The 26,712-nt window shown below is 43.7% G+C and overlaps 1 protein-coding gene across 2 annotated transcripts in view; it reads right to left on the bottom strand.

Moving 5' to 3' along the window:
- Positions 1-26,712, bottom strand: part of DNMBP (dynamin binding protein) — a 123,351-nt gene that overhangs the window by 33,726 nt on the left and 62,913 nt on the right. The window contains exon 1 of one of the 2 annotated variants that reach the window (XM_033186078.1): positions 11,796-13,176. The exons of the other annotated variant lie outside the window; for it this stretch is intronic. Within the exon in view, the coding sequence (XP_033041969.1) occupies positions 11,796-12,948 (1,153 nt within the window). The 5' untranslated portion in view covers positions 12,949-13,176. Of the gene's footprint in view, positions 1-11,795; positions 13,177-26,712 lie in introns of those variants that run through there. 2 annotated transcript variants of the gene reach the window in all.

Below are 26,712 nucleotides of genomic sequence, written 5' to 3'. Positions count from 1 at the left end.
AGTGCCAAGTTGAGAATAGAAACTCATTTTAAATACAAGACTAAAAAGATCTGGAGAAGGAGAACATTTACTGAATTCCTATCACATGCCAGGTACTTTACAGATTATATCCCTGAACTCATTTTATACCCACATCAGAATTTTTAAGCAGGTATTATTACTCCCATTTAATAGGTAAGAAAATCCAGGTTTGGAGAGGCTGACAAACTTGTCTGAGGTTATATAGTGAGTAAATGGCGGTTGTGGATTTAGAACCTAAATATATTTAAATCCAAATCCTGTGTACTTAATCCTGCACCATTTGGTTTCCCCGGCCTGGAATCTCAATGAGAAAAGGTCAGGGACTTATTTGCTGCAAATCTTAAAAACTCCCTGGAAACCATTGTGTACTCTCCTGAGAATCAAAATTCTACTAATTATAGTAGTTGAAAGCACAAAGTACCAGCAAGCACTATTCATCAATCAGAAGCCAGCCAGCCTATGGATTAGATTTTTATTTCCTTAAAATGGATAAAAACAATAACAATTCTTTTAAACTACCAGCATGCCTTCCCCTCCCCCCATGAAAATGGGGTTTATAAACTCTTGAGCAGCCTTTAAAACCCCAAACATTTTTAAAACCCCAAACTAAAAACCTCTGTGGGATGTTTTCACTAAACTGCAGTTTCCTGGACACCACCCCTGGGACTCAGATTCAGCAAATCTGGGTGGGACTGGGGTATCCGCAATTCTAATAAAACCCTAGTGTTTTTTTTTTTTTTTTTTTCCGAGGCGGAGTCTCGCTCTGTCACCCAGCCTGGAGTGCAGTGGCCAGATCTCAGCTCACTGCAAGCTCCGCCTCCCAGGTTCACGCCATTCTCCTGCCTCAGCCTCCCGAGTAGCTGGGACTACAGGCGCCCGCCACCACGCCCGGCTAGTTTTTTGTATTTTTTAGTAGAGACGGGGTTTCACCGTGTTAGCCAGGATGGTCTCGATCTCCTCACCTCGTGATCCGCCCGTCTCGGCCTCCCAAAGTGCTGGGATTACAGGCTTGAGCCATGGCGCCCGGCCGGTGTTTCTTTTTCTCCTCTTTCTCTTCCTCTCTCTTTAAAGGAGGGGGCTGTTGCCCAGGCTGGTTTCGATCTCCTGGGGCTCTCAAGCGATCCTCCCACTTCAGCCTCCCAAGTAGCTGGGACTACAGGCATGTTGTCACTGCTCCTGGCAACCCAAGGTATTTCTGAAGATACAGGTGACCTTCAGGTGCCACAAACATTTATTAACACTCAAAGAGAGTTTTCAAAGATTAAGTCAAATTTGAAAGTCTGGCTTGAAATGACTGTTAAGTATAAAAACGTTTTCCTGGTCGGGCGCGGTGGCTTACACCTGTAATCCCAGCACTTTGGGAGGCCAAGGCAGGCGGATCACGAGGTCAGGAGATCAAGACCATCCTGGTTAACATGGTGAAACCCCATCTCTACTAAATATACAAAAACTTAGCGAGGCATGGTGGTGGGCGCCTGTAGTCCCAGCTATTAGGGAGGCTGAGGCAGGAGAATGGCGTGAACCCGGGAGGAGGACCTTGCAGTGAGCCGAGATCGTGCCACTGCACTCCAGCCTGGGCGACAGAGCGAGACTCCGTCTCAAAAAATAAAAATAAAAATAAAAATAAAAATAAAAACTTTTTCCTTTATGCCACATATATTCTTTTTTTTTTTTTTTTTTTTTTTGAGACGGAGTCTCGCTCTCGCCCGGGCTGGAGTGCAGTGGCCGGATCTCAGCTCACTGCAAGCTCTGCCTCCTGGGTTTACGCCATTCTCCTGCCTCAGCCTCCGGAGTAGCTGGACTACAGGCGCCCGCCACCTCGCCCGGCTAGTTTTTTTGTATTTTTTAGTAGAGACGGGGTTTCACCGTGTTAGCCAGGATGGTCTCGATCTCCTGACCTCGTGATCCGCCCGTCTCGGCCTCCCAAAGTGCTGGGATTACAGGCTTGAGCCACCGCGCCCGGCCTTGCCACATATATTCTAATAAAAATATCTGCTCTAAAATTTTAGTATCTGGGCTACGCGTGGTGGCACATGCCTGTAATCCTAGCGCTTTGGGTGTCTGAGATGGTAGGATTGCTGGAGCCCAGAGTTCGAGACCAGCCTGGGCAATATGGTGAGACACCCGTCTCTAAAAAAATAAAATTTTTAGTATCTCGGACAACAAAGTGGGAGAAGGCGGACTTTACCCTCAGCCAGCTGTGGTGGAAAAAGAAGCTTTGAATCTTGCACTTCCCCACTATGTAGCTGGGGAGCCCAGGAAATGTCCACTTTTATCGCTTGGCCTCAATTTCCCAATCTATAAAACGAGGATAATACTACTTGCTTTGCACAGTAGTTGAGGGAGTTAAACAAGGTAATAACCCAACAAACATCAGTCCTTTTCCCACAGTGGGCCCGAATATGCCATCTGCACCTGATAGATGGTAAATGCACTTGGCAAAATGTACCAAGCAGACAAGTGCCCCGTGCAGACTCTAAAATTCCACTTTTCTATGAGAACAATAAAATGTGCAGATGAGCTCTTTCTTCCTAGGATGGCTCTGCACGTGTTAAAGGAGCTGGGACTGTTGCACAAATTTACTTCCTGTGATCAAACAATTCGTTGTGGGGTTCCTTCAGTAGTTGTGGCTTACCTCCCATCCCAAGTCCTGATTCCATTCCTTCTCAAGACACCCCCAACCCTTTCCGGTTAGTACATTATCACCAGGCTCACTTCCTGAAGTTCTAAGGAAGGGAGTCATTAGCCCACGACTTTCCACAACTCCATCACACACACTTCAGAGTTAAAGAGTAGAGCCATGCACCCCTCCCTTGCCTCAGAAAGCTGGCTCTTTCTCTAATGGGGAAAATTTTGAGCTCCCGGCCAGATCACAGGTGCCCTTGAGTGGGGACGAAGAGGCTGCCTGTTCCACTTCCTTCTGTGCTGGCTCCCACACCCCAGGACCTACCTGCAGTGCCCAGAGTTGGCTGTGTGTGGAGGTGTGGGCTTCAGGGGAAACAGGCAGGGTAGAATCTTCCCGGACCTCTGGAATGCTCCACAACCCCCTAAAATCCTTTGAATAGGGTCGGCATTTCCCTCAGGCTTCCCACATTTACATATGAATCGCGCAAGTCACCCGGGCTATCACAGCAGGGCTCGTCCTAAAGGATGGAGCTGGAACCCTAAGCGTAGTGGACTGAGAAGTGCACCAGCAGGCCCAGCAGTACCTGGGATCAACACCTTCCTTTCTATTTGGTGTCCTCTCCTAGTCCTAAAACCCTCGAAATTCCACCTCGGGAGTTTGAATCGAAGATTATTATCTCTTCCTTTTCTACCCCATGCTAAACCTTTTTGTTGTTGCTTTGGGTGGGAAATTCTTTCCCTCAAAAGGGAAGAATTCCAAAGGCCCAGCCCTCTCTTGTGATAAGAGGCAAAACTGTAAAGTGGGCAGCAGTTGCCTGTTTAGTTTGCCCCTGGGCCTCTTTCTGCAGTCTTTCACCCAGAGCTTAACCAAAGGACCCCAAACATCCCCCTCCTTTAGTCAATGAACCCTAAAGCTATCATAGAGCAGATTTCAGCTGGGTGGTCCCAGGACAGCAGGAACAGGGATGGCAGGAGTGATTCACCGGAATGTCCTGCTCACATCTTTCAAACATTTACACTTAAATGAAGCAGAGGAGAAGAAAGGTGCACAACAATATGCCACAATTTTTAAAGAAAATGCATGATTTTATAAGAAAATAGAGAACAGGGAAAGGAGATGAAAGAAAGGAAAATCTGCAAAAACCCATATATATTTCTATATAAACATATAGGCTGGGCGTGGTGGCTCACGTGAGGCCTGTAATCCCAGCACCTTGGGAGGCCGGTTCTGAGGTCAGGAGTGATCAGCCTGGTCAACATGGTGAAACCCCATCTCTACTAACAATACAAAAAAATTAGCCTGGTGTGGTGGCACACGCTTGTAACCCCAGCTACTTGGGAGGCTGAGGCAGGAAAATCGCTTTAACTCGGGAGGTAAAGGCTGCAGTGAGCCGAGATCATGCCATTGCACTCCAGCCTGGGCAACAAGTGTGAAACTCTGTCTCAAAAAAATATATATATACACACACACACATATATATACACATACATATACACATATATACATATATACACACACACATATATATAAAATATATAAGTGTACAGAGAAAGGTCTGGAATGAAAAGACACCAAATTCATCCCAGAGTTTGTCTCAGGGAAGGACCTAGGATTTGGGGTAGAAGTTGAGATCAATGAGGACTTGAGCTTAACTGATACTTTTTAACCTCACAGGCACAAAATAATTTAAAAAAAAAAAAAAAGGTCGGCCGGGCGCAGTGGCTCAAGCCTGTAATCCCAGCATTTTGGGAGGCCGAGACGGGCGGATCACGAGGTCAGGAGATCCAGACCATCCTGGCTAACACGGTGAAACCCCGTCTCTACTAAAAAATACAAAAAAAAACTAGCCGGGCGAGGTGGCGGGCGCCTGTAGTCCCAGCTACTCGGGAGGCTGAGGCAGGAGAATGGCGTGAACCCGGGAGGCGGAGCGTGCAGTGAACTGAGATCCGTCCACTGCACTCCAGCCTGGGCGACAGAGCAAGACTCCATCTCAAAAAAAAAAGGTCATACTGGCTGAGCACAGTGGTTCATGATTGTAATTCTAGCATTCTGGGAGACAAAGGCGGGAGGATCACTTGAAACCAGGAGTTCGAGACCAGCCTGGACAATACAGTGAGACCCTCAGTCTCTACAAAACAAACAAAATTAGCTGGGTGTGGTAGCACGTGCCTGTAGTCCCAGCTACTCCGAAGGCTGAAGTGGGAGGATCACCTGACCCTGGGAGGCTGAGGTTGCAGTGAGCTGTGATAACTTCACTGCACACCAGCCTGGACAACAGAGAGAGACCCTGTGTCAAAAAGAAAAGAAAACAAACATTTATATGGCACTACATGTGTCACGCACTGTTCTAGGTATTTTACAAATATTAATTTAGCTTCATAACACCCTATTGTCCCCACTTTACTGATGAGGAAGGGAGAAAAGTTAAGTAACTGCCCCAGTAAGTAGAAGAGCTGAGATCTGAACCTACCTTGGCTCTAGAGTCTATGCTCTTGACCAACAGCTATTCTGTCTCCAGTTTTTTCCCAGGCAGGCAAACCATATGCATTCTAACCTGGAATTCCACCTTTGAGTTTTGGTAGCCATCTGGTAGCTAATAACAAAGTGGTGCAATTCTAGAGCACAATTTAACCTCATATTTAGAGCCACAGTTTGCCCACAATAAGACTGTGAACAATGATACGTTTAAGCATATTTGCACATATTAATATGATTGCATTTATAAAATGCCACCCAATATAACATAAATTATAAATCCCTTAGACAGGCTGGGCACAGTGGCTCATGCCTGTAATCCTAGCACTTTGGGAAGCCAAGGCAGGCAGATCGCCTGAGGTGAGGAGTTCGAGACCAGCCTGGCCAACATGGTGAAACTCTGTCTCTACTAAAACTACAAAAATTAGTTGGGCATGGTGGCATGTGCCTGTAATCCTAGCTACCTAGGAGTCTGAGGCAGGAAAATCGCTGGAACCTGGGAGGTGGAGGCTGGCGCCTCCAACCTGGGCGACAGTGAGACTCTGTCTCAAAAAATAAAAAAAAATAAGTAAATCCCTCAGACAGAATCTAATCTAGTCGTGTCATATACAGCAAATATACCACAGTATTCCAGGTAATTTATGGCAGAAATTATGTGAAATGAAGGGAAAGGCCAATTTTATCAAGTCCTTTCATTTTAAAAGTTAAAATCTAGGGCAAAGAGGGATAGGGGAGTAAATTAAAACTTTAATACTTTTTCTACTTAAAAAAAAAAAATCAAACCTCAATACTTTATCTACTTTGAAAAAAAAAAAAAATCAAACCTTATAGCCCAGGAGCCCATTTTTAGGAATTTATTCTACTAAATAATTGGACAAGGGCACAAAAATATGTTCATCCAGGGATGGTTAATGTTTTAAAAAGTTTAGAAGCAACCTAAACAGAAAGAACTAAAATTTCCTCAAAAGGGTCTGGGTAGAGAACAGTGGAGCATGCCTGTAGTCCCAGCTACTCAGGAGGCTGAGGCAGAATTGCTTAAATCCAGGAGGCGGAGGCTGCAGTGAACGAGAGCACGCCACTGTACTCCAGCCTTGGTGACAGAGTGACTCTGTCTCAATAAAAAACCAAACAAGCAAAAGGGCCCAGGAAAATAAACTATGCCATGTCCATATAATAAAATACTCTTATAAGACCGGGCACAGTGGCTCACACCTGTAATTCTAGAACTTTGGGAGGCCAAGGCAGTGGATCACCCGAGGTCAGGAGTTCAAGACCAGCCTGGCTAACATGGCGAAAACTCGTTTCTACTAAAAATACAAAAATTAGTTGGTTGTGGTGGCATGCGCCTATAATCCCAGCTACTCCGGAGGCTGACACAGGAGAATCACTTGAACCTGGGAGATGGAGGTTGCACTGAGCTGAGATTGCGTCAATGTACTCCAGCCTAGGCTACATCTAATGTGAATTGCTGAAAAAAGTTAATGAAAGAACTACAGTTTTGTTAAAAAGAGAAAAATATTTCAAATGCACATCAAGTGTTAAAGGTGACAGAAACTGATTTTTTCCTTTTTCACTTATTCCCATTTCTAGTATTTCTATGATGAATATATAATATTGCTATGACAAAGAATAATAAAGTAGAAAAAAGAACATTTGCTGTAAAACGAGAATGTTCTAACAGTCAGCCCCCAATTACCGTTAGTCCATTTCAAACGTTCTTCACCTTTTAATAATCTGAGGTTTCTTTCCTATCAATCCCTTTAAATGGATGAAGAAAATAGGGGCCGGGCGCGGTGGCTCATGCCTGCAATCCCAGCACTTTGGGAGGCCAAGGCTGGTGGATCACGAGGTCAGGAGTTCAAGACCACCCTGGTCAACATGGTGAAATGCTGTCTCTAAAAAAAAATACAAAAATTAGCTGGCACAGTGGTGCCCACCTGTAGTGTAGTCTCAACTACTCAGGAGGCTGAGGCAGGAGAATCCCTTGAACCCAGGAAGCGGAGGTTGCAGTGAGCCAAGATCACGCCACTGCACTCCAGCCTGGGCGACAGAGTAAGACTCCGTCTCAAAAAAAAAAAAAGGTAAAAAAGGAAAAGAAAACGTTGTTGAAATAATATGCAAAAAAGAAAGCAAAAACACAACTGCCTGCCTAGCAATCCATCTAGAGCAGTCTTTCTGCTGCAAACCCTGAGAGGAGGCAATTTCTCTGTACATGTGCTCATCTCCTCCCCAGCCCTGCCTGGAGGAATCACAAACCCTGGTTTTCCATGTTACCACAATACTCCGGCCAGCCCACCCAACCCCCACTGCTTTTCCTCCAGCACCTACTTTACTATTTGGAGAAATTTTATCCTGCTCTGTGTAAAACTTCCAGAGCTGCAGGGCTCATAGCAGACTTCCAGGATCACCAACTTCAGAGGTAAATCTATTACAGTTAGGTCCTAAATCTCAACAGCAAGAGGAAAAACGTTCCTGGTGGCTTTTGCTCTGTAATGCCAGTCTATTTTGGCAAGTAGCCTGAGGTAAACTCCCTGCTGGGAGAAATTCCACCTTGGAGACCTAGCTCAAAGCCTCCCTTTCCCTCTTTCATCTCCAGGTCCCAATCTAGGCAAACAGGATAACAAATGAGGATCAAGTGCCCAAATTACTGGAGTCTGCAACTTCTTATGCGGCAGGATAGTGAGTTTAATACTAGGAGTAACTCAAACGCAATTTCTGAACACTCACCAAATACACTAAATCCTAGCGAGGTATGCTGATAAGCTTAAAACTGTGGGGTTACTATTTTTTAATATTTAGGCAGCATAAGTAAAATAACAGGGCAAAGATAATTTTTGTAAAATAATTAAAGATAAGTTATCACTGTTTGATAAGCAAATTTTTATGTCAAAAAATCTTTACATGAAAAGTTCTATTTTCTACACACACACACACACACACACACACACACATACACTCTGATGTTCTATTTTACCAAGACTCTTGAGGCAAGATAATACTGCTCACATTTTACAAATGAGGAAACGGGCAAAGAGAAATAAAATGACTTGTTTAAGACCAAACAGTTCATAAAGCAGTATATTCAAAACTGGCCTCCGAAGCCAGTGCTCTCCATTAAACGTGAAGGCATGTTCTGGATTTTGTGTGTTATCCATAAAAGCATGGCCGTTTCCTGCATTATATTTCCATTAACACTACAGTGATGGTTCAAAATTTGTTCAACTACATAACCCTCTGGCTATTTTTCTATCCTACTCTATAAAATCACTTTCTTCAGTTTATATTAATTAGGCGGTTTACTTTTATTCCTTCCACTTGCTCTCATAACATTTTATATATCGTTTACAACTATCCCACCTTACCCCCAAAAAATTAATTGATCTAAATTATAATCGTTTAAAGTTTTAATTATAGGCTGGGTGCTGTGACTCACGCCTGTAATCCCAGCACTCTGGGAGGCCAAGGCAGGCAGATCACCTGAGGTAAGGAGTTTGAGACCAGCCTGGCCAACATGGTAAAACCCCGTCTCTACCAAAAACACAAGAATTAGCCGAGTGTGGTGGCGCACACCACCAGCTACTCGGGAGGCTAAGGCAGGAGAATTGCTTGAACCCGGGAGGCGGAGGCCACAGTGAGCCAAAATGGTGTCACAGAACTACAGCTTAGACGACAGAGGGAGGCTCCATCTGGGAGCTAGGGCAAGGATATGGAAAGCTGAAATGTCCTCTAAGCATTCTGTAGTTTCAGTCAAGTCGTTTCATCTGTTGGAACTTCAGGAATAGCAAAACAAGTGGAGTTAAACTAGATGGTCTTTAAAGTTAGTTCCATCTGAGTGAATGAATCTATTCTAACAGGCAAGATATAAATTCATGAAACAAAATAATAAGACAAAATAGAATAAACTTAGGTAGTTAGTGCTTAGGTTTTTTTTTTTTTTTTTTTGAGACAGAGTCTGGCTCTGTCGCCCAGGATGGAGTGCTGGGGATCTCAGCTCACTGCAAGCTCCGCCTCCCGGGTTTACGCCATTCTCCTGCCTCAGCCTCCCGAGTAGCTGGGACTACAGGCGCCCGCCACCTCGCCCGGCTCGTTTTTTGTATTTTTTAGTAGAGACGGGGTTTCACCGCGTTAGCCAGGATGGTCTTGATCTCCTGACCTCGTGATCCGCCCGCCTCGGCCTCCCAAAGTGCTAGGATTACAGGCTTGAGCCACTGTGCCCGGCCTGTGCTTAGGTTTTATTTATTTAAAAGGGTGAACCTAATCTCTCAAAATAAGGATTACTGTATTTCCTTTTTTTTTTTTTTTTTTTTGAGATGGAGTTTTACTCTCGTTGCCCAGGCTGGAGTGCAATGGTGCGATCTCGCCTCACCGCAACCTCCGCCTCCTGGGTTCAAGGAAGTGACAGGCGGGTGGGGCAACTTGTAAAGGGGAAGGGAGGTGGGCAGATAAAACACAAAGAAATGGCCATTTATGAGCACCTACTATGTTCCGGATATGTGATTGTTTTATTTTCCTATCTCATTATGAAACAGGTATTATCTTCACTTTACAAATTGAGAATCCGAAGTTCCAAGAGGTTACGTAATTTTTGTCAAGTTAAGGCCATTTAGTAAATGGAGCTGAGATTTGAACTCGAGGCAGACCAACTCTGATGCATGTTCCTTTGTGTAATTACACAGTGTTCCCTTGTAATATTCACGAAGGGTGATGGCGTGAGAGAGCTAACAAAAATGTTAAGAATGCTGAAAGATTTCTAGTAAAGACAGAATTTGTTACAGGTCAAGGAGGATATTAGGGGTACAAAAAGCGGTGAACTAAATATGAATATACTTTCAAAAGTTAAGTCCTTAAAGATACAGAGAGCTGCAGAAATGGAAATGACATTGGGTGAAACCCAGCTGGTTTCAGAGAGATCAGAGGGCACATTACAACACTGCAGAGAGAAGGGTTTGACTCCTGTGAAGTCCAACAGAATAAACACACTTTGATTGCAGTTGGGAGGCTTAATACAATAAGGAACTAAAGATAGGAAACAAAGTTCACAGGAGGAACAGATGTGGGGGTAGGGAAGAGGAACAATACAAAAACCAATATCAAGGAGGAATTTAGAAGTTATCCAGTCCCTATCATTTCAGAAAGAAAATGCACCTAGGAAAAAATGACTAGCTGCTAAAAACCTCAGCCTCCCAACTAAAGCTGGGTTTGGTTTCATTTTTGTCTTTATAGGTGTAGGTTAAGAGCCTGTTAGGTCCAAAATGGTGCCCTGGAAATTCAAGCTAAGTCAAGCCCATGTTGGAGGACCACCAGGTAAACCACTGGCCGTTCCAGGACCACAGCAGGCTTATCATTTCAGTCTGTGGTGCCTCCCAGTACAAATCTAACCAGCCAGCCCATTCTGAAGGAGACCTAGACGAGAAACTTTCCACTTAGCAGGAGGGTATGGGATGGATTTTCCAGATCATTCACATTCTCTGACTAACCTTTATCCTCTGGTCACAGCCTGGACCCCAAAATTGGCCAGAACCAGAAAGGCTATTTGGCATGAAGACAACATACAGCATACACACACACGAAAGGTTTCACAGGGAGTCCAGTAATTATAAAAATAACATAGTAGAAATAAAGTTCACTTATGAGAACTGAAGAAGAAAAGACATAATGGCAAGAAAGAAATAATCTCTACATGATAAAAGACTCCTAATATTCTCATTTCACAGATAATGTAGTTAAGGCTCAGTGACATGAAGTGATTTGAAAGCTAGAAATAATCTTCTGGATTCTACAAGAGTGTCAGTACTCATCATTCACTTAAGATTCCTGAATGTCAAGGAGTGAACAATTGATACAACAAGTCAGGGCTACTCTGGGCACACTGCCTATGGGGTAGCCCTGCTCTGAAAGGAGCAGTAAAAAAATATTAAAACTAAAATTAAGGCCTGGCAATGGTGGCTAACGCTTGTAATCCCAGCACTTTGGGAAGCAGAGGTGGGTGGTTCGCTTGAGCCCAGGAGTTCAAGACCAGCCTGGGCAACATGACGAAACCCTGCCCCTACAAAAAAAATTAAAAATTAGCCGGGCATGGTGGCATATGCCCATAGTCCCAGCTACTCAGGAGGCTGAAGTGGGAGGATGTCTTGAGCCCAGGAGGTTGAGGCTGCAGTGAGCCATGACCATGCCACTGTTCTCCAGCCTGGGGGACAGAATGAGATCTTGTTTCAAAAAACTAAATAAATAAAAATAAAGTCAAGTCTTCTTTTCCATTAATGCCCAAAGAAGTGCAGGGACTGAGAGAAAAAAAAAAACACATCAGGAAAATGAATTTCAGCTTGACATCCTGATAATAAACTTGCTGCCCCCACAAGATGAACAAAAACATGAAAGTAAGAAAGGAAAGATACTTGAGATTAGAGACAACTGAAAAAAACAAGAAGAGTAAATAAAAGCTCCCATGAGAGCGCTGTCCAAATGTTGCACATTTTTAGCACTGTATATACTCTTGCTCTGTACAACACCTTCCAAAGTAATCAAATCTCTAAGGTTGTTCTCACCCAAGGTGCACTTGATAAGAAGTTCAGGGCCCGGGTTCCTTAAGAACACAAGTGCTCCTACTACCTGGTATAACCACCTTTAAATCTATTTTTATGCTTTATCCTAAGAAGGCTGGCTGAGTTCATACCTTGGGTTTTCTTCCTGTTTTGCACGAACTCTGAGCGCCTGAGGGTGCTGGGTGCTGTGCGGCGGAGGCAACTATTCCTTCTCCAAGTCTCTGGGCCATTTAATTTTCTCTCTTCCTCTAAATGCCAGATATTCTTCTCTAATGACGAGCTCTGAGGAATCTCCAAATGACGTCCTCCTTGGTCTCCCCTGGTACACTGAGTCTGCAGACCATCCAGAAGGATCCTGCTGCCCCCACGTGCCTTCGTTCTTGGTATGTCAATGCCATTATACTCCGAATTCTCCATTTGATGGAGAGAATCTGTTCCTCTGGAATTACGGGATTTATATGCACAGTTTGCAAATAAAGCATCATAGCCTTCATTTTCTGTATCAAAATTACCCTGATCCATGACATGAGTCTTAGCTTTGGGATACATGTTGTCATTTTGATAAACATTCCTGTCCCCTTCATGGTATTTGATAAATTCTTTATCTTCCTTGACCCCATTCAAATCTGAAAAGCTCACAAGCTGCCCATTAGGATAACTCCCAGGAACATGATATAAATTGCTGTGTTCTCTATTATAAAAATTAGTTTCCTGACAATCCTCAAGATTATGATTAACATTCCTATGGTCTGTATACCACAACTGAGGTCGACCTAAATTCGCTGAAGAATCATCCAAACCCCTACGATCAGTCAATTGTTCAGCTTTTTTAGAGTCCTCAGGATTATAATTCAGATTCTTACAGTCTGGGTAGCCATTTTCCCCATATCCACCAGCTTTTGAGGTCACATCTAGGCTTCTCGTGGGCGAATTATCCTTCGTCCCAGGGCTGGGACTCTCAGAATCTACATTTTCTGGACTCCTATAACCATCATGACCTCCGTGGTACACACAGTCCTTTCCACTTTCATGTGCTTCCCCACAGTCCACATAGGTTGGTTCACTCTGCTCAAAATCCCAGTATCCACAATCCCTTTTTCTGTAGGGCCGATGCTGCCCTTTGGCCCAGTACCTGGGATCCAAGTCATTTTCTCTGTAGAGTCCATCCGGCACCGTAAGGTTCCTTTTCCGTACACTCCCGTAGTCTTCATACTCCCAGGTGGAGTCCCAGTGCTTTTTTTCCTCCACTTCACTTTCTTTTCTAGCCTTGTGGGTTTCACACATATTCTATGTGCTTAAAGAAAAAGGTTTTACTTTTCTTTTCCATGGGCCTGGTCTGGGCTGTGGACAGGTGCAGTCTAGCCTTAGGCTGGATTTGTCCTGCTTAAAATGTCTCCCAAGCATTCCAGGCGCTCTTCTTGTCGCTCTGGTCAGAGCACAGACAGAAGTGGAGTTATTTCAACCTCAGGATCCAATCAGCGAGCTACTCTTTCTTTCTCCAGAGGCCAGCAGATAATGAGTAACTAGTATGCATGTGATTGGAGTTGCCAGCTTGTTTGGTGTTTCCCTCAAGCTGGTCAAACTGGCTTGGCTGCTTTACTTGCTGAAGATAGAGGCATTCTGCTGCTCTAAAGGTTTTGCAGGAAAAGTCGTGTGAAAGACAAACAGCCCCCACTTCAGAAGTCCAGGTCAGGTCACATATCAGTCTCCCCCGCCTCTTTAATCCTTTAGTAAGCCACCAGGGGTATAAACAAATGCTTTCCTTCCCATGCAGCTCAAGCTGGACCTCCATTCCCCATCCTCCAAGTCCACCTTTCTAATCCATGAACATCCAAAACCTTTCAGGACTTCACCCCTTAATTTAGAGGCAGGACTCTTCTGAGTGCTTTGGTTTTCTGGAATTCAAGTCACCAGTTAGTGTATACTCTAATCGCAAGCTGCTCAAGCTCCCACCTGCAGACAGTCATACAACTGAAGGAAGAAAAAGTACTTCCTTTTCCTTTGATCTGGAGAGTAGGTGATTTTATAGTGTAAAGACTCTTCCCAGAATGGAGTTAGGTATGCTTTCACATTTTCCCAGATACTTGTCATGCCAGGGAAGCATCAAAAACATTAATTTCTTAAACTTCTTTTCTAGTTAACTCATACAACATATTTAAGAAGTGGAAAATGAAGACAGAAATGAAAAAGGAAGGTAAATGGCTATTTAAATCAACAAACATTAGCTGGTTACCTATCACAGAGGAGGCACTGTGGAAGAGAAAAAGATGAACAAGTGAGTCCCTGCCTCTTACAATGCAGAAGCAACCCGCTTAAAGGAAGATCGAATGTGATCAGTGCTATGGAGCAAAGACAAACAGCAATGGCACCAAAGCAAAGTCCCTGGTATGGCAAGTGGAGGCTTCAGGGAAGCGGTCGGATGTAAACAGTGACTTCAGGGAGAAGCAGGATCTCTGCAGACTTCACATATGGAGCACTAAGAAATAGGGAATAATCTGAAGGATATAATACGTGGTAAATAAGAGAGGAGACTGAAGAGATAGGTTGGGGTGGACCCCAGAGGATGTCAATGACATTTATTTTATTCAATGGAAAGCAAAGAGTCATGAGGTTTTGAGCAGGGGAAACACGCTAAGAGACAGGCCTTAATAGATTACTCTTTTAGCTGTCTGGTCATTCATTGGATGTCTAGGAATGATTCCTTGAACTTAATTTGTGAAATAATATCCAGAACCCTGAGAAGAACTGGGTTATATGCTTTGTTAATAATTAGATGTTTACTCTTGGATAATGACTAATTCTCTCTGGGACTCAGTCTACCTGTCAATAAAATGAGGCGGTCGGCCACAATGACTCCTCTGATTCTCCCAGCATTTTTTTTTTAGCCCAGGCTGGAGTGCAGTGGCGCGATCTCAGCTCACTGAAACCTCCGCCTCCTGTGTTCATGTGATTCTCCTGCCTCAGTCTCCCGAGTAGCTGGGATTACAGGTGCATGTCACCACGCCCTGCTAAATTTTGTATTTTTAGTAGATACGGGATTTCACCACGTTGGCCAGGCTGGTCTCAAACTCCTGACCTGAAGTGATCCACTCACCTCGGCCTCTCAAAGTGCTGGGATTACAGGCATGAGCCACTGTGCCTGGCCCCTACAGCTTTAACAATCCATGTTTCTATTTTCCCTCACAACTTATTTTTCCTTTCCTCAAATACTTGATGTGCTACTAGGTTCCTTTTGGATTCTTTACTGACTTACTGAATAAGCCTTTATTTATTTACTGGAGTTAGGGTCTTGCTCTGTTGCCCAGGCTGAAGTGAAGTGGTATGATCAAAGCTCACTGCAGCTTTGAACTCCTGGGCTCAAGGGATTGTAGCCCTGCCATGTACTAGCTTATGTGATCTTGGACAGTTTATTCACACTCCCACCTCAGCCTCCCTAGTAGCTGGGATTATAGGCATGTGCCACCGTGCCCAGCTCGAATGAAACTCTAGATTGTCAAATCTTCTTTTATTTCTTATTTTTTGAGACAGAGTCTTACTCTGTCACCCAGGCTGGAGTGCAGTGGCATGATCTTGGCTCACTGCAACCTCCATCTCCAGGGTTCAAGAGATTCTCCTGCCGCAGCCTCCCAAGTAGCTGAGATTACAGGTGCCTGCCACTACACACGGCTAATTTTTATATTTTTCAGTAGAGAGGGGTTTCACCACGTTGGCCAGGCTGGTCTCGAACTCCTGAACTACTGACCTGATCACTCCTCAAGTGATCCGCCCACCTGGGCCTCCCAAAGTGCTGGGACTACAGGCGCGCTGGGCCTGAATGAACCTCTATATTGTCAAACCTTCTGATGTCCACTTGTTCTGGTGCCTTGTACCTCCTCAACCAACAGCAGCAGCAGTGACAGCCCTGGCAGCTACCATGTTTTCAGTGTGTACTATGGGCTACGATCAGCACTAGGAAGTTGGTAGAGGTTTTCCATTTTCACTGCCCTCCTAGGAGGGTATTTATTATACTTGTTTTACCACAGATAAAGAAACAATCTGGCAGTGTGAATAACCTGTCCAAGATCACATAAGCTAGTACATGGCAGGGCTAGAATTTGAACCCAGATCTGTTTGATTTCATGTCACTAGACTAAGAAGAATATCTCAAAACACAGTAAATCTTAATTTCCCTCAAACCAAGTAAATAAACAAATAGACACTATCCTGGCCTAATTCAAAAGTGGATCACTACTGAGGCAAGCCATGTACACCCCAACACCACCATTCCCTCTTTGTTTCCAGTCCTGGCCGACCAACCCTGCCCCAAGCTGGGCCTCACCAGCCAACCACCATGAGCACACAGAATGGCAGTGACACACAAGACAGCCTAGCACTGAGTGATTCAGTCATTACAACCTATTACCTAAACCCAATAAAGATTGCGACTTGGTTCACCAAACCAACAGGAAGTCAACATTATTCGGGAGAATAGCTTTCACCACAAGTTATAACAGAGCAACAGTGTAACAGAGAGAGCACTGAGACCAGATGAGGAAATGACACCTGCCTTCTAGAAGTTCAATTTCTGCTAATAACCAGTTTGCAGGGATGATTACCCTCTTTGGCTGTCACTTTCCTATGTAGGAAATGTGGACATGAATGATTTCTCTGCCACTTCAAATCTAAAATTCTATGATCTTGCTTATTTCTAATCCAGTTAAAAGATTAAACTTTCTCTGTTATGGAAAACAAAGTCCTCTAGCAACTTGATATCTTTGATAAAGCTAGCAAGATAAGAAAAACACACCTAATAAATCAACCAAGAGAAGAGATAAAAAGAAAGGACTAAATTATAAGTAAGGATCCTAGTTATAAAAAGAAATTATTGGCCGGGTATGGTGGCTCACACCTGTAATCCCAGCACTTTGGGAGGCTGAGGTGGATGGATCACTTGAGGTCAGGAGTTTGAGACCAGCCTGGCCAACATGGTGTAACCCCGTCTCTACTAAAAATACAAAAAAATTAGCTGGGTGTGGTGGCGGGCGCCTGTAATCCCAGATACCCAGGAGGCTGAGGCAGGAGAACTGCTTGAACCTGGGAGGCAGAGGTTGCAGTGAGCCACGACAGGCGTCACTGCACTCCAGCCCGGCTGCCAGAGCGAGACTCCGTCTCAAAAAATAAAAAAAAGAAATTATAGTTGGGCAAGTGGAGAGCAAACAGTTGGTTACAAAAGGGGGCTTCCCCCTCCTTTTCTAAGTCCAATTGCCTTTAGGACATTAAAGATAAGCAGTCTGCATAAAGAGGTAAACTCCCTCAGCTTTACTTCCACACTACTACGACCCAGATCTAAACAAAAGCTGTGAATGGCTTGCCATTTTTTAGTAATAAATTTGTGTACAGAGAAAGTGGCTGAGGGAAAAGGGAGAATGACTTTTCTATTTTTCTCAGTGCTAGGACTGCTGGTGAAATAGAACCCTGTAGACAGCCATCCCTCCTTCAGCACCCCCTCTCACTTTACACAACAGTCACACTACAATGGCTCTTTTCAGCAGTCCTGAAGCACCATCCCACTATGATGTTTGCTATCTGCTCCTAGGGGTGGGCTATCATGACTATTTGTGTGACGCCCAGAGCGGACAGATAGACTGCCACCTATTCTAGAAGTGAAGATGGGGAATTAGGGTTTGGAAAGAGAGAGAAAAGAGGGAGAAGGTAGAGGAAGGGTAAAGGAAAAAAAGGGAGAAAAGTGTGCCAAAAAAAAAAAAAAGAGCAAGAATATGTAACTCCCTAAGCTTTTGTGGATTCCTCTGTGACTGCCCATGTTGTTGCTCCACTCTGAGGGTCAACAACCCCTCACTCTCTAGGACTCTGCCCAGTGACATTCCGATTCCTATAGTTCTTGCTATTTTCCAGAGCACCATGCAAATATCTCTCTTGGCTAACCTATGTTGTTACTTCATTATACTACTTGCTTATCTCCTTTTATTATACTGAAAGTTCCTTGAGGGCAAGGATGGTCTAACTTGTCTTCCTATCTCTAGCACAGCTCTATAGATGGTAAAACCTCTTTGCAAAAATTATAACACTGAGAAAATTTTAACAGTGAGAAAATTATAACAATGAAAGAGATCTGATCTAACCAAGCCTCATCTTGTCTTTAACCTCCCAACTGCCCTTGATCACTCCTGGACTTGGCCTGAGCTAACTGTGGGAGAAATTTAGTTTACAGTTGAAATGGAAATAGCCCTTCCACAAAACTAAACCACTTTTGTAAAACTAATGAAAGATCACCAAGTCGGAAGGATGAAAGGAGTCTAATTCTGCTAAGATGTAGACATAAAGGATTACTAGCCATTATTTAGAAGGTAACAAGATTTGCAACTTTCACAATTACCCCTTCAGATAACACCATTATTGTAGAACCCAGGATTAATCTTTTAAGATGTCTTTTCAGGCTTTTGCATTTCTAAGGACTGATGGCTCCACCTGGACCTGTCAATCAGTTCTGTGGTCCCATTCAGCAAGGGACTTGGTACAGGAGGACCATTGTCCACACCCCTATGATTGCATCCCCAATCAATCAGCAGCACGCATTCCCCTAGCCCCCTGGCTGCTAAACTATCCTGGAAAAACCTCTGCATTTTTTAGACTGATTTAAGTAGTCACTCCATCCCCTACATGGAGTGGCCAGATGCATGTCAAACTCTTTCTTCATGCAATGGCCTCAGTGAATTGGTTTTGTTTGTGCAGTGGGCAGGAAGAACCCATTGGGTGATTACAATGGGGCACACAGTAGGTATTTAAATGTTTAATGAATCAATGCATGTAGCATTTATTTGGCACATGCTAGATGCTAGGTAGAGGGCCATCTAGCTTAGAGGTTAAGTGCACAGGCTTTGATAGCCCTGGATTTAAATCCTGACTTTGCCACTTACTAGCTGTATAATCTTGGGGAGGTTATTTAATTTCTCTAGGCTTGTTTCTTCACCTTTTCACCATCAAACCTACCCTGCTACCTGCCTGTGAACCCGAATGCTCTGCCTCCCTCCTTTAACAACAGAGGAAGTGTCTCTGCTCTGATCCCAGGCCAATCTCTCCATGGGCTTGCTGGCTCCCTCCCCTCCTGACCACTCAGAGACTGTTCTATCTAACAGCAGTGAGGCCCCCTCTCCCTGCTTCTTCAATGTGCCCATTTTAGTGGATCAGTCCCACGAGTTTATGAACACGTGCTAAAGTTTCTCGTCTTACAAACAACTTCCGCTGGCACTTCAATCCAACGTCCCCTGCTGCCACTACCCTTTTTTAGTTTCTTTTATAGCAAAACTCTTCGAGGCCAGGCGCTGTGGCTCACGCCTGTAATCCCAGCACTTTGGGAGGCTGAGGCGGGCGGATCACAAGGTCAGGAGATTGAGACCATCCTGGCTAACACGGTGAAACCCTGTCTCTACTAAAAATACAAAAAATAAGCCGGGTGCGGTGGCAGGCGCCTGTGGTCCCAGCTACTCGGGAGGCTGAGGCAGGAGAATGGCGTGGGCCCGGGAGGTGGAGCTTGCAGTGAGCCAAGATCGCGCCACCGCACTCCAGCCTGGGCGACAGAGCAAGACTCCGACTCAAAAAAAAAAAAAAAAAAAACTCTTCGAAAGACTTTTGAGCACACTAAATGCTCGATGCCTCTCTTCCTTACCTCTCATTTTCTCTTTAATCCACTCCAACAGGGCTTGCATCCCAACATCATCCCTTCAGTGAAACTGCTCTTGATAAGGTCACCAAATCCCATGGTCATTTCAGAGACTTCACCTTACTTGGCCTCTTGGCAGCTTCTGATCCTGTCACTTGCCCTTTCTTTTTTTGAGACAAGAGTCTAACTTTTTCACCCAGGCTTACGATCTTGGCTGATTGCAACCTCCATCTCCCATGTTCAAGTGATTCTCCTGCCTCAGCCTCCTGAGTGGCTGGGATTACAGGCACCTGCCACCATGCCTGGCTAATTTTTGTGTTTTTAGTAGCGACGGGGTTTCATCATGTTGGTCAGGATGGTCGCAAACTCCTGATCTCAAGTGCTCCGCCCGCCTTGGCTTCCCAAAGTGCTGGGATTACAGGCGTGAGCCACCGAGTCCGGCATCACCTGCCCCTTCTTGAAACTGTTTCTCCATTTGGCTTTCCTTCTCCTTGGCTGGTTGCTTCTCTGCTGGCCCATCTCTCTTGTCTTCCGTATTCCTAAAGATTGGAATGCCCCAGGGCTAAGTTCTAGATCATACTCTCCTATACACCCAATTACCTGGCACACAGCAGGAATTCAAGAAGTATTAATACGACCAGAAATGTGGTTGCTACTTGCAACTCTAATCCTTCCAGTTGCCTAACCTCATGGTTACCCCTCAGGGTTACCCTTGACTCTTCTCAATCTTTTTTTTTTCTTTTTGAGACGGAGTTTCACTCTTGTTGCCCAGGCTGGAGTGCGATGGAGCGATCTCGGCTCACCGCAACCTCCGCCTCCCAGGTTCAAGCGATCTTCCTGCTTTAGCCTCCCTAATAGCATGTGCCACCACACCCAGCTAATTTTGTATTTTTAGTAGAGACGGGGTTTCTCCATGTTGGTCAGACTGGTCTCGAACCCCTGACTTCAGGTGATCCGCCCTCCTTGGCCTCCCAAAGTGCCGGGAGTACAGGTATGAGCCACTGCGCCCGGCCTTTTCTCAATCTCTTATACCTCATATCTAATCCACAAGCAAGTCCTACTAGCTCTAACTCAAAATATGCTGAGAGCTGAGCACCTCTCATCATCCCCACTGCTGCCATCCTGGTCCAAGCTGCTGGCAACCATCCCTTGCCTGGGTCACTGCGGTAGCCTCCTAACTGGTCTCTCAGCCTCTGCCCTGTGTCTCTTCTGTCTATTCTCTTCTGTTAAACTGTAGGTCAGGTCATATTATTCCCCTGCTCAAAACCTTCCAGTAACTTCTCTTCTTACCCTAAATGACGAACTACAACTGTGCCGTTGCTCTAGCTGAACCGGTCTCCTTGCTCTTCCTCAAACACCTAACACACTCTCATGCTTGCTGTCTTATCTGTCTGGAACGATGCCTCTCACCTCCAGAAATGGTTTGGCTGGCCCCCAACAATCTTACTCAAACATTATTTTTCAGAAGGTTTTCTCTGATTTCTTTCCTCCATTGATTGTTTTCCCTTCTGACAAAAAAGCAAAAAATATACTCAGAGTTTTACTTACTTATTGCTTGTCTCTTCCCATGAGGGCAGAGATTGCTACTGTGACTCAATAGCACTACCTGGAATACAGTGGGAGCTCAGTCATACTGGTTGACTGATGACTGTCCTGTCTTTTGGGTCTTATTACATCTGGTAAAGTGAACAGTAAAAGGAGGCAGCAAGCAGCTCAGGTAGGGATGTGATGGTGGGAATACTCGCAACTAAGGGTCTCAGGCCATCTGAGGATGAATTATTTTCCTGTACCGTGCTGCAAAGCCTCAGTGAAATCTGAAACCGAAACTTAAATACCTCGATGCATTCCAGCTTCTCCACCCTGTGCCTGGAGCTGAGTGAGGAAATGTTCACAAGGCCATCCTACAAACTGCTAAGAACAGTGACTCACAGGTCAATTATACCTCAGTTCACCATTCTAAGCTACATTTCTTGACATACATTCAACCATCCAACCTAAAATGAGAAACTAGTTTCTCTCCTGACTTAACATAGCCTATTAATGGGTTCTGATGATGGCTGCTGTCTTATACTAAGATAAAATCCTTTACCAGTAACTCTGAGCTCATTTTTACTGAGCCAACACCCTGACCCAGATGTTACACAAGTTGAAGATACTTGCTTTTTTCTCACATACTGACAAACTAGAAAGATTATTATTTCCTCTACATAAACTTTCATTATCTTGAAAGACCACAGAATGGGCCGGGTGGGGTGGCTCACGCCTGTAATCCCAGCACTTTGGGAGGCCGAGGTGGGCAGATCACCTGAGGTCAGGAGTTCGAGACTAGCCTGGTTAAATACAAAAATTAGCTGGGCATGGAGGCGGGCATCTGTAATCCCAGTTACTTAGGAGGCTGAGGCAGGAGAACTGCTTGAACATGGGAGGCGGAGGTTGCAGTGAGCCGAGACTGCACCACTACACTCCAGCCTGGGTGACAAGAGCGAGACTCTGTCCCAAAAAACAAACAAACAAACAAAAAACACAGAACGGTTTGGCTATTTAATTCTATTATCTCTTACTAGTTTGAGAAGGAATTCTTGTTTTTTTTTTCTCTGTCACCCAGGCTAGAGTGTGGAGTACAATGACATGCTCACTGCAGCCTCGGCCTCCTGGGCTCACCCAAACCTCCCACCTCAGCCTCCTGAGTAGCTGGGACGACAGGTCCACATCCAGCTCTTTTTGTATTTTTTTGTAGGAATGGGGTCTCACCATGTTGGTTGGGCTGGTCTTGAAGCAATCCTCTCACCTTGGCCTCCCAAAGTGCTGGGAGGCATGAACCACCACATATAGGTATGAGCCACCACGCCCGGCTGAGAAAGAATACTTCTACCCAAGGGATTCCAAGGAGTCTGCAGAATGACAAACTGCTTCTGCATATAAAACAGTTACACGTTCAAATTTTAAAAATCTGTCTAGAATATTATGTATCACTTTAGTATAAAGATGTTATTGTTCCATATCAGTCATTCTCTGGCTTGTTCATCTATCGGCTCTCTTTAGTGGACCTTAGATGCTACCTCATAGACTGGGGAAATATTATTTTCCTGAAAAACATATTCTGATTTAATTTGCAACAGACGTCATTAAAAATTACTTTTAGAGTCTCTGGTCAACCTTCCTTTGACATTACCTTAAAGGCCAGGAAGAGGAAAGTTTAGGCGCAAGGTTCCTGACTCGCTCTACAGTTTGGCATCCACTGCACTGATTTAGAACAATGGGGTTCTGGCACTGACCCACACCAAAAGTAGCCAGGGTCATGATTCCAAGGCAGCAGGAAACAGTATAATTAGCTATAAAGGTCAATATCAATATGATCACTGGGGTCTGAAACACAAATATGAATGATAATATGACTATGTTTTTTAAATTAATCAACGTGTAGCCAGTGCCTGGCTCATCGTGTGTGCTCAAGAAATATACACTGAACAAAGAAACGAATGCACACCCTCTTTTCAAATTCAGATGTGTGAACCTCACCTAGAGATAGAGTAGTACTAGGTAGTCCTGATCAGAGCTTCTAAAAATAGTATGTCCTGGGAAACCTCAAAGTCTGAGAACTAACTCTTAATGTTTCTACTGCTTTGCAAGTCAACCTGTTCATCAGACTTAAAGGTAGTGTGTTTGAGATCTAAACCTTAACTTGTTAATTAGCAACTCATTTGACTGGAAGCTTCTTGAGACCAGCGAGCACATCTATAACGTTCATTGCTATGTACCCTGCCCTTAGCACAGTGCCTGGCCCATGGTAAAAACAAATGAATATTTCCTGGGTGAATGAGTGATTGACCTGAACACCACACAGAAGCCCACAAAATGATGTTTCATTCCCCAACACACAGCAACCATAAATACTGTCTAGTATTCTACCCTGACTCTAGATGATAATTCCAAATTTAAAACTCCTCATTCTCAGTTACAGCCAAAGACTGGCTTATCTAAAACTAATACTGGACTTTTTATTTCCAATAATTGAAATCTATGTTATTTGGATCAGTCCCTCATAGAAAAAAAAAAAAAAAAGTCTTTAAAATAGAAATCGAAAAGGAGACCTTTTCTGTAATAAGTTAAGATCCTAAAGAACTCCCGAGGGAAAATCAGAATTGGGCCAGCCCTCTTGCTAAATTACAGCTGGGTTCCGATACCTTGGTCATCCAAGGTACAAGATACACTGAGCCTTGAAATTGGTTTAAGTTGGACCTGGGCTGAGAATGACTAGTGTTTGTTTCCATGTGGAAATTCCTTCTCATCATTTCTTAGGAAATTTATATGTCTTTCTAAAAAAAAAAAAAAAAAAAATCAGCTGAGAACTCTAGTAAACGAGAGAAGGTACTAGGATTCTCCTGGGGAATAAAGCCTAACAATAACTGCAGAGACATTAAGAGTTTAAAGAAACCCACCAGTGTCAAGTTGATGCAACAGCAGAGAATACTGACATGCAGAGTAAAGTGTGAAAGGTGACATTTCTGGGAATGAGGACAAGAGTGGGTGGGAGGGCCAGGGTCTGATCAGTTAACTTGGCTCACAGTTGTTGCTATGTAATACATGTATTTAGAAGAGTGTGTGCTCCTGGCCCTGTGCGTTGCCAACAGTGAGTCATTCTTGCAAATAAAATAAAGATTAATAAGCTTACTTGTATAGTATGCTTTATACAGATCTTATAACGGTAGTCTAAGAAATAAAGTTTTGTAAGCAAAGGAAGTCCTTAAATTAGCAATTCTGACACATGATTCTGTATAGTGCTAAATCTTGCACAGAGGGGCAAATGTTCCATTATTTGAATACCATCCAGTAATGTTTGTCCAGTGTTTTCTACTGCTTAATATTTGCTATATAGTTCTTTATAAATGTTTTAATAGAAGAAATGCAAAAGAGAAGATATGAATATTGTTGTGAAATATTCCTACACAAAATCAGGAACATATCTAAAATCTGCATAGCATAAGCAATATCAATTTCAATGGCAAAGCCAAAATCAGAACAAGCAGACGAAATATTTTCAACATTAAAAAAGAAAATGAGCTTTCATGAGACAACATGCACCAGAACAGGCCTAACCAGAAATGCTTTTTCTTTCTTTTTTTCTTTTTTTAAAATTGAGACAGAGTCTTGCTCTGTCACCTAGGCTGGAGTGCAGTGGCGCGATCTTGGCTCACTGCAACCTCCACCTACTGGCCTCAAGCCATTCTCCTGCCTCAGTCTCCTGAGTAGCTGAGATGACAGGTGCTCACCACTATGCGGTGTGCCAGTGTACACTGGCTAATTTTTTGTATTTTTAGTAGAGACGGGGTTTCACCATGTTGGGCAAGCTGGTCTCAAATTCCTGACCTCAAGTGATCCACCCGCCTTGGCCTCCCAGAGTGCTGGGATTACAGGCATGAGCCACTGAGCCCAGCCCTGGAAATGCTTTTGAATACACACTTAACAATTCCACCAACATCAACATAAAATGAAAACCTTTTTTTGATGTATGAAATATTAGTCACAAAACAAAAATCAACACTATCAGATAGGGCAACTAATGCTCTGTGTATTTAAAATTCTATTTAAAGGCATGTAAACCTATGGAACAGAGTAGAAAATCCAGAAATAGAGCTGCATCACCTACAATCAAGTGATCTTCAACAAAGTTGACCAAAATAAGCAATGGGGAAAGAATTCTCTATACAATAAATGGTACTGGAAAAACTAACCATATGCAGAAGAATGAAACTGGACTTCCATCTCTCACCATGTTCAAAAATTAACTCAAGATGAACTAAAGACTTAAATGTAAGGCCTCAAACGACACAAATCCTTGAATAAAACCTAGTTAACACTCTTCTAGACATTGGCTTAGGCAACCTGCAACAAAAACAAAAACTGACAACTGGAACCCAATTAAACTAAAGAGCTTCTATATAGCAAAACAAACTATCAACAGAGTAAACAGACAACCTACAGACTGGGAAAACCTATGCATCCAACAAAGGCCGAACATCTAGAATTTATAAGGAACTTAAATCAACCAGAAAAAACAACCCCATTAAACAATGGGCACAGGACATGAACTGGCACTTCTCAAAAGAAGACATTTAAGTGGCCAACAAATATATGAAAAAAAATGCTTAACATCACTAATCATCAGAGAAGTGCAAATCAAAACCACAATAAGAAACCATCTTACCCCAGTCAGAATGGGTATTAAAGTAAAAAAATTACAGATATGTTAGCATGGTTGTGGAGAAAAGGGAACACTTATACACTGTTAGTGGGAATGTAAATTAGTTCAGCCCCCGTGGAAAGCAGTTTGGAGATTTCTTAAAGGGCTAACAGTAGAATTACCATTCGACCTAGCGATCTCAGTATTGGGTATGTTCAAAGGAAAATTCTTCTACCTAAAACACACCTGCACTCAGTTGACTCCAGCACTATTCACTACAGCAAAGACATGAAATCAACTTAGGTGCCTATCAACAGTGGACTGGATAAAGAAATCCTGGTATATATACACCATGAAATACTATGTAGCCACAAAATAGAATGAAATCATGTCCTTTGCAGCAACATGGAGGCAGCTGGAGGCCAGTATCCTAAGACAATTAAGGCAGAAGCAGAAAACCAAATATCGCATTGTTTTCACTTGTAAGTGGGAGCTACATATTGGGTACACATGGACATAAAGATAGAAACAACAGACACTGGGGACTACAGGACAATGGAGGCAGGGAGGGAGGCAAAGGTTGAAAAACTGCCTATTAGGTACTATGATCTCTTACACAGGTGATGGGATCAATTGAAGCCCAAACCTCAGCATTATGTAACAAATCTGCACATGTACTCCCTGAATCTAACATTTAAAAGTCAAAATAAAATTAGACTTTAAGAGTAATTTTAGGCCGGCCGCGGTGGCTCAAGCCTGTAATCTCAGCACTTTGGGAGGCCGAGACGGGCGGATCACGAGGTCAGGAGATCGAGACCCTCCTGGCTAACATGGTGAAACCCCATCTCTACTAAAAATACAAAAAACTAGCCGGGCGAAGTGGTGGGCACCTGTAGTCCCAGCTACTCCGGAGGCTGAGGCAGAATGGCGTAAACCTGGGAGGCGGAACTTGCAGTGAGCTGAGATCTGGCCACTGCACTCCAGCCCGGGTGACAGAGCAAGACTCCATCTCAAAAAAAAAAAAAAAAAAAGAGTAATTTTAAAATACTAAATATTTGTGGTATTTCTTTCAATTTTTAAATGATTTTTGACATTTATCTTGTACTAATGTTCTTCTTTTAATGTTTTATATTATCATTAATATTCTGATTTTATAAATCCATAGGTGTGTAAGATATTAAGGTTAGAAGAAGCTGAGCAAAGGATATGG

Source organism: Trachypithecus francoisi, unplaced genomic scaffold (genome assembly GCF_009764315.1).
Source record: "Trachypithecus francoisi isolate TF-2019V2 unplaced genomic scaffold, Tfra_2.0 Contig01579, whole genome shotgun sequence".
Classification (NCBI taxonomy): Eukaryota; Metazoa; Chordata; class Mammalia; order Primates; family Cercopithecidae; genus Trachypithecus; species Trachypithecus francoisi.
The sequence above is the reverse complement of the archived record's forward strand: the minus strand, read 5'-3'. Positions and strand labels throughout refer to the sequence as shown.